Below are 10,443 nucleotides of genomic sequence, written 5' to 3'. Positions count from 1 at the left end.
CCAATTTCATACCTCGTTTCATACAAGAATATGAGTAGGCTGATTTGACAGCACGTCCCCCCTCCCCAGTTTTTAGTAGCTTGTACAAAACTGACAGCATTTGAAAATAATCAACAAAGTTTAACTGTGTTGGTGCGCGATTGACTTTGATAAACTTTCTGTGAAATAGTTGGTGATTGCATCTATTTTCGTTCTTCGAATAAACGAAAAAAAAAAATTGTAAATATGATAACCCGTCGTTGTAACAAGCCAAAAAGCCCAACAAATGTTGGACTTTCTTTTGTAGAAGTGAAGGAAGAACCGGAAGTTAAATTGTACGACCTCAGTGAACTGCTTCAACCTCAAAGGACACTGAAGCGTACACCAGAAACAATACACAAGTATGTATGGATCGTTAATATAGAATGCGTTGCAGGGAGCACTGTTAGATAAATTACGGATGGACGGAATAGTAAATAATACCTTTTATGAAATAAGAAGCAAAACTAATATCCTTACCACCTCGTACTAAGACGCGTCGGTGGATGTCCTTATCATGGACATTATGATAGTCGTCTGGTTTGAAGTGTTTGGAGCACACGAAAGCCAGAGGGACGTCATTGTTGTGGTTTGTGATGCCACAAAAATCCAACCACATTTGCCGACGGCTTCCATCCTTTGGAATTTGATGCAATTTAACTTGCAGTTTTTTCTGTTTGATTTGATAACTGTTCACTTCACAATTTTTCACGGAACACGACACCATTTTACAACTCAAAAGAAAACCGTAAGATCAACAACTTCGTAAACAAATTATAATAAAACCCGCACAGAAATTTATGGACAACAATCGACGTGACGTCGCCACTTTTACATTGTCCGTAAGAGCAAGCCGAGGAAGCAAAAAGCAACGCGATGACACTACTACTGCTTTAAAAGCTAGCGTTCGGAATCATACGGACCTAACTATGGTAATCGATTCATTCCATCGCTTTTCTCTTAGCATTACTAGATAAGTCGGTAAAGATGGGCACTTTGCTGCTATTTAAATCATACTAAAAGCAAGGTTACTTCCACTCACTTGCTATAAAAAAAATGTTTTTCAGAATTATGAAATCATTAGATGTTATAATGATAATTAATACTTTTAAGTTACAAGAAGAGGTCGTGAAGTATGTGCTTGGCACATAAAATCTGTGTGTCAATCAGCGATCAGCTCACTCTGAGTGAACGCGCACGAATAATAAGATCGCTGATTGTGACGCTCTGAAAGCAAAATTGACCAGTTTTATGAGTCAAACAGATACTTTACACCCTCTTCCTGTTACTTACAAGTATTACATATCATTACATTATCTAATGATTTCATAATTCCGAAAAACAATTTTTTATAGCAAGTGAGTGGAAGCAACCCTGTAAAAGTATGCAGTGCTAAATTTATTTCAAACAGATTTTTTAATTAAAGTAGCAAGTGTCCATCTTTATTATCATTGAGGCTGAAAGAGCTCAATAGGGACACCAATATAGACAAAATATGGTTAAAATAAAAATCCAGCATGCCACACAGTGTAATCTAAAATAAACTGCAATTACACTTACAAATAATGTTCTACTTTTACAGGCATAGTTCTACATTACAACCGAAAACGTCTGAGCAAAAATCATGCAAAACTAATTACAGTAGAAGTCGTGCCACACAGGTTAATTCAGAAGACATTGACGCAATAAGCGTAAGAAGTTTAGATCTGTCTAACGTTCAAGCTGAAAATAAACCAATTCTACCTATCGGAACCGAAGTGACTATCCCACAGTGTCGGTTTTGTCTGCGAAGAGTTTCACGTGCAAATTTGAAAATCATTCTCACTAAACATAAATCAAAAGCACAAGCCGCTTTCCAGATACGTGTATTCCCTAACGATGCCTATCCATTTGCTTGTTCTAACTGTTTGAACTTGATAGACATTTTCCTGGACTTCAAATCATCTGTCACGAAGGCACGGAATCTACTTCTGAATAAAAGAATGCATTTGGAAAATGACGGGTGGGATGATCCAACACATATAGAAGCTTTCAACCAGTGTAAAGCTGCCGTCGAGCAACATCGAATGCAGATAGAGGCTATCTATGATGAGCAAATGACTAGAGAGGAAAGACGAAATGAATCCGTATTTGAATCAAAAATGGAGCAGAATGTTGCAGAACAAGAAATACCTTATACTAACGATGATTTTGATGACGAACAAAGTTCAGAAACAACAGATAAAATGGCGATTGAACCAGCTGTTGAGTTAGAATTGGAATTTGATATTAACGAAGCGAAACATATGTTGATGTCCCATCGCAATATTAATGAGAATATTGATAACGATAGTGAACTAATCACCACTTTGAATGCTGATATAACTCATGAAGCACATGTTGAGAATGAGAACTACACTACTTCAGTTGATGAGGACTACGTACACCTATCGAAGAGAAGAAAGGCAAAGGTAATCAAATATTATACCGAATCTGAGCAAGATTATGAAGATGACGACTACACTCCAGCTGAAACGAATTCATCAGATGACAATGACTACATACCAGAAACATTAGAAGATACATCAAAGAAACCCAAAGCATCATCAGATTTCGAACAGAAAACAAACGATGATATTTCCATACCTGAAGAACTGGAAGCTAACAATAAAGGTAAATCTCCACGTTTGTCTAAAGCTAAAGCGAATCCTAGAAAAAAGGAGTCGACATTGAACAGACCACCGGATTGTAAACCGTCTTCCATCTTGCATGTATTATGCGACTTGTGTGGCGAAAAGATGCGCCCTGAAACGATTGAAGGCCACAAAAATCGTCATCTAGGTAAGAAGTTCAATGAGAGTTAATTGTAAAACAGGGTTATATTGTCTACTTTCCTCTTCTAGGAATTAAACCTTACATATGTCCTGTGGATGGTTGTGAGTGGACGTTCTACGGTCGAACTAACATGTCTTTGCACATGAGACGTAGGCACCCTGAGAATGGCGTCCCGTATCAGAAATGCGACGTATGCGGCAAATATATCCGAGGAAATCGTAGTATCTTCAATCAGCACAAAAAACGACATTTTCTAAAAGAGAAAAGCTATGTCTGTCCAGTGTGTGGCAAAGGCTTCACGCTAGACAGATACCTCAGACAGCATTCGATCATTCACACAGGACTGTTTCCGTATGAATGTAGCTACTGTGGTAAAAAGTAAGTATCTATTTGCATGCAGGAACTGCTATCAGTTAGGGGCCTCCCTTAAGTCAGTTGGTAAAGGTGCAACTATAACGTTTGGTTGCTGGAGGCGGCTGGAGTTCGATTCCCGGTCCGGTCGAGGAATTTTTCGTGCCGAAAATTTTCGCGACTTCCCTGGGCCTCGAGTATGATCGTACTTGTCACTCAATAATACTAATGCAAAAATAGTACAGGCTTGGAAAGCTCTCAATTAAAACAACTTTGAAGTAAAAAAAAGTGTCCAAAGCACACTAAGTTGAGAGGTGGCGTAAAGTTCCAGTACGGTCATAATAAATCAAAATAAGAAGAAGAAAAAGCTATCGGTTAAACTCTGACTAACAATCATTTTCAGGTTCAACAATAAATGGAGTATGAAGACCCATGAGAAGAATATGCACGAAAAGAAGAACCAAACATCAACTGGTTATGATCTAGACCCGATTATAGATGCGGCTGCATCTGGAACCAATTATGTACATTAAATAGTTTGTATAGCCTCGCAAATACTTTATACCACAGACAAACAGACGTAGCTTTCAGAATAAATTGCTCTAAATCATCCATCGCAACGGAGCTTGCCAACGACACCTCGTGAGCTCTCCGCGGAACATAAATCTGTTGATCTAAAGTCGCAAAGAATGTTGCTTATGCAAGGTAAATTGATTATATACAGAAACGTCTAGCGCTACGGCAGATGATCCATGCAACTAATAATAAGCTGTCAGTTTTGATTCAATAACTACTGACAGAATGGCGCCACCTTTATATGAGCAAAAAGCTAAAGAATAACGTATGCAGATTTAATTTTTTGTTGAGTTACGTCTATTTGTCTTTGGATTTTTGATAATTCATGAAAGAAAATTCAATTCAGGCGTTTTTTACTGATTCAGGGTATCATCTAAACCATGTTTGGAATAGTTCAATTTTGTGGGTTATTTTTCATTTATGGTATTTGTTGTTCATTTATGGTATTTGTTAATTAGGAGTAGCATTAACCAGATTTTATTAAAATAATTTATTCGCAAAAGTGGCTTCATTTATTTTTGTTAACACTAGCGCACCTAGCGGTAGGAGGCAAGCTTTACCTGCCGTTCACATGGTCAGCGTGCTTTGATGGTGTGCGTGCCCATAGAAAACCCGTGTGAAACGTATACACAAGCGTCGATTGGTGATCAAAAATTGTGTCCCACTTTTTGATACAAGGATTCGTTCACTCTTCGATTTATGTTCTGTGGCATTAGTTTAAGTTGGATTCATCAATGCAGTATAGCCAACGAGGGGCGATCAACTTCATAAATCAGCTGAATTGTAAATACACACTTCGGAAAAAACGCAAAAAAATACGTAAATGCGTACACGCTGAAATTAAAATATCCTAATAAAAATACTAAAAAATACCTCAAAATTACATTTTATAATGAATTTAATACACTTTAATACAAAAATACACAAAACTTAAAAATACATAAATACGAAAAAAAAAATACAAAATACACCTTTTCAAGTCGGGTAGATGAATCGAAAATACTCAAGTTGACAGCCCCTCGGTAGCCAAGTAGCCCTTAAGTTTTCTACTAACGTCTATAATAAAATTTAATTTTTGATTAAATGACGTTATTGCGCAGAATGAGTCAAAACCACTCTGTGATATTTTCAGCCGGAAGTTTGTATTTTTATTTGTTTTGATAAAAAATGGAAATTACCAGCTCCAGATTCATTTAACAGGAGCTGAAGACGACTGAAACCGTCTACCCCATACAATTCCTACTTACCTTACTTTCGGCCGGTGTTATACAATAATTTCGCCGTTTCTTAAAGCGTTTGCTCCGACACACCTGACATTTCAGTGCCAACATTTCAAAGGGGCGTAATTGCATTTGTAAACAATGGCTTTAGTCGTCGATTTCTCGCAAATGAAAACCCACCCCTCCAAGTTACAAATGCTAGCTGATACAGGAAACATTCATCTACGTGCTGGTGTCTTTCATTTTCATGAGTGTACGCACAGAGGACAAACGAAGGGAAATTAAACACTGGCGGAGACGGGAGATCGAAATCCGGACTGAAAATAATGGAATCGAATTTGTATAGCAAGCGGACTGTAATTTTATTCTTTACTGGTTGACGGTTACACGTGTATTGAATGGATTTTATGTTCTTCTTTTCTCTCGATGCTCGCTCGCACAGCGGAAAACCAATTTATGCACCGGCCGCTGGTATTCCATTTGTCCTCGACGAAGGGTCACGGTGCGTACGATTCCGTAGCGATCTGGATGTGTGTTCACAACACGAGCAAGATCCCAAGCTGCAGGAGGAGTATTCTCGTTCTTGATTAGAACTAGTTGTCCCGACGTAAGGTTCTGTTGTACTGCATGCCACTTGTTCCGAGGTTGAAGAGTGGCTACATATTCATCCCTCCAACGGTTCCATATAGCTGTTGTATACTGTTGAATACGTTGCCATCTATCCAAACGATTCTCTGGAATGTGGCTGACGTCGGGCTGGGGCAGCAGATTCAAAGGTTGACCAATGATGAAGTGCCCTGGAGTGAGGGCTTCACAGGAGTCGATAGATGATGACAGCTGGCATAGAGGCCGAGAATTCAAACATGCCTCGACTTGGCTTAATACCGTACCAAGATCCTCGAACGTCAAAGTTTTGTTTCCGACGACTGCCCTTAGGTGCTTTTTCATACTCTTAACCGCTGCCTCCCAAATTCCACCCATATGGGGGGCTGACGGTGTGATGAACGTCCATTTCACTTTCAAATCACCGAGATATTGACCTACTGCTTCGTTGAACTTTTCGGACTGTAAGTACCTTCTGATTTCTCTGTCGGCACCCACAAAATTAGTGCCGTTGTCGGACCAGATATGATGACATAATCCACGACGACTGGTAAAACGCTTGAGAGCAGCAATAAATGCATTTGTAGACAGGTCCGTGCCGCCTCCAAATGTACTGCCTTTGTGGATAGGCATACAAAAACGGCCACATAACCTTTGGATGTCTTCGCTGCGCGTAGATTGCTGGTGCGAATAAGTATTGGACCTGCGTAGTCGACGCCCGTGTGAACAAATGGTCGAGTTGGCATCGTGCGGACACTTGGTAGGCTTCCCATTAACTGCGTTGAAGTTTTTCCTTTCATCCGACAGCACTGCACACAACTATCGACGAAGGCACGAACGACGGCTTGACAACCGATGATCCAGTTCCGTTGATTTAATGTTGCGATCATCAAGATCGGTCCAGCATGTAGATTTCTCAAGTGGATTTCTGACAGCAGCAGCTGCGTATACCGATGTAACTTCGGTAGGATAACTGGATGACGAATGTCGTAAGGTTGAGCAGAATTCTGTAGTCGGCCACCTACCCTTAGAGTGCCACAGGAATCGATAAAGGGGTACAGTGTCTTGAGCTTACTGTTGTTCGGTAGAGTGGAATTTCGTTGTAGTGACTCTAACTCCGATCGAAAGGTATCCTGTTGAGCTGCTTGAGCCAGTTGCAGACAAGCGTCGTCAATCTCTTTGGGAGTCAATGGTCCACTGAAGCTTTGAGTACCGTACAATTTAGCTTTGAGGTTCGTGGCAACTCGGTTGACCCAGCACAAAATGCGTCGAATGCGATTCAAATCTGAGTAACGATTCAGCAGGAAGTTTTCTATGTCATAATTGCGGTTTGGAATGACATTAGTTGACAAACACGTTACTTTTGCCCGTCTTTCCAACATCTCTTCATCCTCAAATATCTCGTCTTCATGTGATGATACCCAGGTTGTAGTAGTTTCCTTGAGCCAGCTGGGGCCAGTCCACCAGAGAGCGTGGTTCACCAACTCGATCGGTGAAACACCTCGCGAAGCACAATCGGCGGGGTTTTCCATAGATGCAACGTGATACCACCGATTTCTTGGAAGAAAGTTGAGAATTGTCGAGGTACGATTAGCCACAAAGGTCTTCCACTTTCGAGGATGCGACGACAGCCATTGTAGAACGATGGACGAATCCGTCCACGCGAATAACTCAACTTTCAGATCCGAAAACGAATCCATGAGTCTTGTCATCAAGTCCACTAGCAAATCTGCTGCCAATAATTCTAGCCTTGGTAATGAAATTTGCTGAATTGGTGCCACCTTGGTCTTAGCAGCCACAATATTAACGCATACTTTTCCATCTTCATCCATAGAGCGAGCGTAAACCACGGCAGCGTAGGCCGCTTCAGAGGCATCTGCAAATCCATGGAGCTGTAGCCTCCCGTCTTGATGTGAGATCCACCGATTGATGCGGAGCGTTTCGATGTGGTGAAGCGTTTCTTTCATTTCGATCCACTCGTCGCAAATACAGGCAGGCAGCGGATCATCCCATTGCAGGTCATACAGCCAGAGGTGCTGGAAAAGTATTTTCGATCGCACAATCACTGGAGCGATTCACCCGAATGGATCAAATAACTTCGATGAATCAGATAATAACTGACGTTTCGTGTTTACACTGTTGATGTCGAATGAAACCTTGAAATAAAAAATGTCATCCTGTGGTATCCATCGTATCCCGAGAGCCTTCACAGTATCTTCTTCCTGCGGCAACTTGATCGAAAAGATTTCCTCACTGGCTACAGATCCCAGGAGCTGACGTTCGTTGCTGTTCCACTTGCGCAGGTTAAAGCCTGCAATCGCCAGAACATCCCTGATTTCGTTCCGAAGATGTATAGCTTCCTCGATCGTATTCGCCCCAGATAGCAGATCATCAACATAGAAATTTTTTGGTATTCGTTCTGCTGCTAGAGGAAACTCCTCCTTGTTATCTTCAGCGACTTTTCGAAGGGCAGCCATCGCTTGATACGCTGCACACGCTGTACCATATGTCACTGTTAGCAAGCGGTAATGCTCCAATGGCTCATCTGGATCACTGCGCCACACAATCCGTAGATAATCGGTGTCTACTGCACTAGTCCAAAGCTGCCGGTACATTTTTTCTGCGTCAGCCGTGAACGCATATCGATAGGTACGCCAACGACAATAAACATTGAAGAGAGGTTCGTTCACGTTGGGTCCAACCAGCAAACGGTCGTTCAGAGAAACTCCAGATGCGCTCCTACTTGACGCGTCGAAAACAACGCGTAATTTTGTTGTCGAGCTGTCTTCTTTCCACACGGCATGATGCGGAAGGTAAAAACATTTGTTCGCTGGCACGGGAACTTCCGCAGGGGAAATCTTCTCCATATGACCAAGCGCCAAGTAGTCAGTCATGAACTGCGTGTAGAGCTGCTTGAGTTGTGGATCGATGCTGAACTTCCGCTCCATTGCATAGAAGCGCCGGATGGCAGCGGTAGCAGATTCACCAAGCTCCGATTTCGTGTCGTCGAAAGGTAAACGAACAACGTATCGTCCATCCGCACTTCGTGAGACGGTTGAATTGAAATGGTCGATTGCACGGCATTCGTCTTCAGTCAGTATTTTGACATTTGGTATTTCCTCTACTTCCCAAAACTTCCGCAACGTTTGATCCAAGTTGACCTCGGTAACTAGGTTGATCACCGCGTTGCTACGAGCATTTTGCGATGAAGCTTCAAAACGGCCACCCACCAAGTAGCCGAAGACTGAATTCTGGGCCAGTGGAATGCCGCGATTGTCTACCAGCTTTCCTGGCTCTAGAACGGAGAAGAACACTTCTACTCCCAATAACAGATCGATTTTACCACGTTCGTTGTACTGTGGATCTGCTAAGGGTGCCTCAGCGAGGGCGCCGGTATCGACGGTGAACTTTTGGCACGGTTGATCTGAAACAAGTTGGTTGAGAATTAGTGCATCCACCACGACAACAATTGTTTCGTCGAATCGCGATGAGATCTGCAGCGTTACTGCTCCATCCGCTTTGCTGTGTTTTCCTGGAGTGATTCCGCTGACCAGAACGTTGGCATTTCGCTTCTTCAGGCCAAGACGTTGAAAGGCGTGCTTGGTAATCATCGAACTCATACAAGCAGAATCGATAATCGCCCGTACTTCGTGAAACACATTGTCCTTTCCCAGGACCTTAACGACTGCTGTTGGCAACATGCTTACGAAGTCAGTTGAACGACAGGTCTCCAAATTCGTGACATACGATGCCACAAAATCCTCAACTTCCGACTTTGGAACTAGGATTTCTTCGTTATCACTGGCCACAGGAGGTTCGATACGCTGGGCAGAATCCTGTACGTTGCTTGTATTTACCAGACACAGAAGAGTGTGGTGTCTCTGCTTGCAATGTTTGCACACTATTGCTGACGTGCAATCCTTTGAGATGTGTGATGGCTTGAGACAGTTGTAGCAAAGCTTGATCCTCTGGACAAGTTCCCGCCGGTCGCCTACTACAATTTCTTTGAAGCTGGCACACTGGTAGATTGTGTGAGCTTGAGAACACATGGGACAGGACAACTGAGTGCTTGCATGGAAGCTTTGAACCACTTTGTTTGATGGAACGGCCTTCGTACTCTGCTCTCCCCTTCGTTCAGAATCCTTCTTTACTGCTACTTCGTTCCCCTTCCTGGTGAAAGACGCATAAGTCTCCATCGCGTCGCATCTTCGCTCGAGGAATGTTAGAAATTCCCGAAAGGTTGGATTATCCAGATCGACTACCTTTTGAGCCCACATAGAGCGAGTTTCACGATCGAGCTTATCTACGAGGAGATGGATCAACCATGGATCACGAGATTCGTATTCTGGACCGAGCGCTTTGAGCTGCCTGACAACCTCGTCTGCGGTCGTGACAAGCTTGCGAAGACCCGTGAAATCGACGACTAAAGCCATTGTTTACAAATGCAATTACGCCCCTTTGAAATGTTGGCATTGATTTTTTGTTCTGTCCCGGATTTGGCTGACTGAGTGGCTTTTACTCAGTTTGACATTTCTCGTTTACCAAGATTTTGACAACCTAATGCATCAGACAAAATTGAATACGATCGACTCACCCGGTGAGTGAAACGCTGTCCAGACTGGAGAGTTATAACAACAATCAATACGAAACTAACGATTTTAAATTGGCTCACCACTTTAGTAGCCTATTGGTCCCAAGCAAACGATTAACGTACCCTATTCTAGTTGAAATTCTATTACTACACTATGTTTGTTTTGATTCGCTATGAAAGTTTGACAGATAACATCAGGGGTGTGTGGATTCATGCAGAACATGCAGGGGTGAGTGAAATAGCTTGGGACTGCTTGGGACCGTTGTTCTG

General features: G+C 42.3%; 2 protein-coding genes across 2 annotated transcripts; one reads left to right on the top strand and one right to left on the bottom strand.

Annotated features, from left to right (window-relative positions):
- Positions 1-150: 150 nt before the first annotated feature.
- Positions 151-3,946, top strand: LOC135705322 (zinc finger protein weckle-like). The gene is made up of 4 exons (XM_065226993.1): positions 151-380; positions 1,601-2,838; positions 2,901-3,210; positions 3,587-3,946. Exons 1-4 carry the CDS (start codon positions 226-228, stop codon positions 3,714-3,716), a joined length of 1,833 nt encoding a protein of 610 aa, XP_065083065.1. The 5' UTR covers positions 151-225; the 3' UTR covers positions 3,717-3,946.
- A 1,438-nt stretch (positions 3,947-5,384) lies between these two features.
- LOC135705275 (uncharacterized) lies at positions 5,385-10,015 on the bottom strand. Its single transcript, XM_065226898.1, has 3 exons — positions 7,718-10,015; positions 6,218-7,618; positions 5,385-6,140 (listed from the first exon to the last, which is right to left on the bottom strand). The coding sequence occupies exons 1-3, from the start codon at positions 10,013-10,015 to the stop codon at positions 5,385-5,387; spliced, it is 4,455 nt and encodes a 1,484-aa protein (XP_065082970.1).
- Between the last annotated feature and the right edge of the window lie 428 nt (positions 10,016-10,443).

Source organism: Ochlerotatus camptorhynchus, unplaced genomic scaffold, assembly GCF_037179485.1.
Source record: "Ochlerotatus camptorhynchus isolate MF236.1 unplaced genomic scaffold, CSIRO-AGI_Acam_v1.1 ptg000265l, whole genome shotgun sequence".
Taxonomy (NCBI): Eukaryota; Metazoa; Arthropoda; class Insecta; order Diptera; family Culicidae; genus Ochlerotatus; species Ochlerotatus camptorhynchus.
This window is presented reverse-complemented; position numbering and strand designations above follow the sequence as displayed.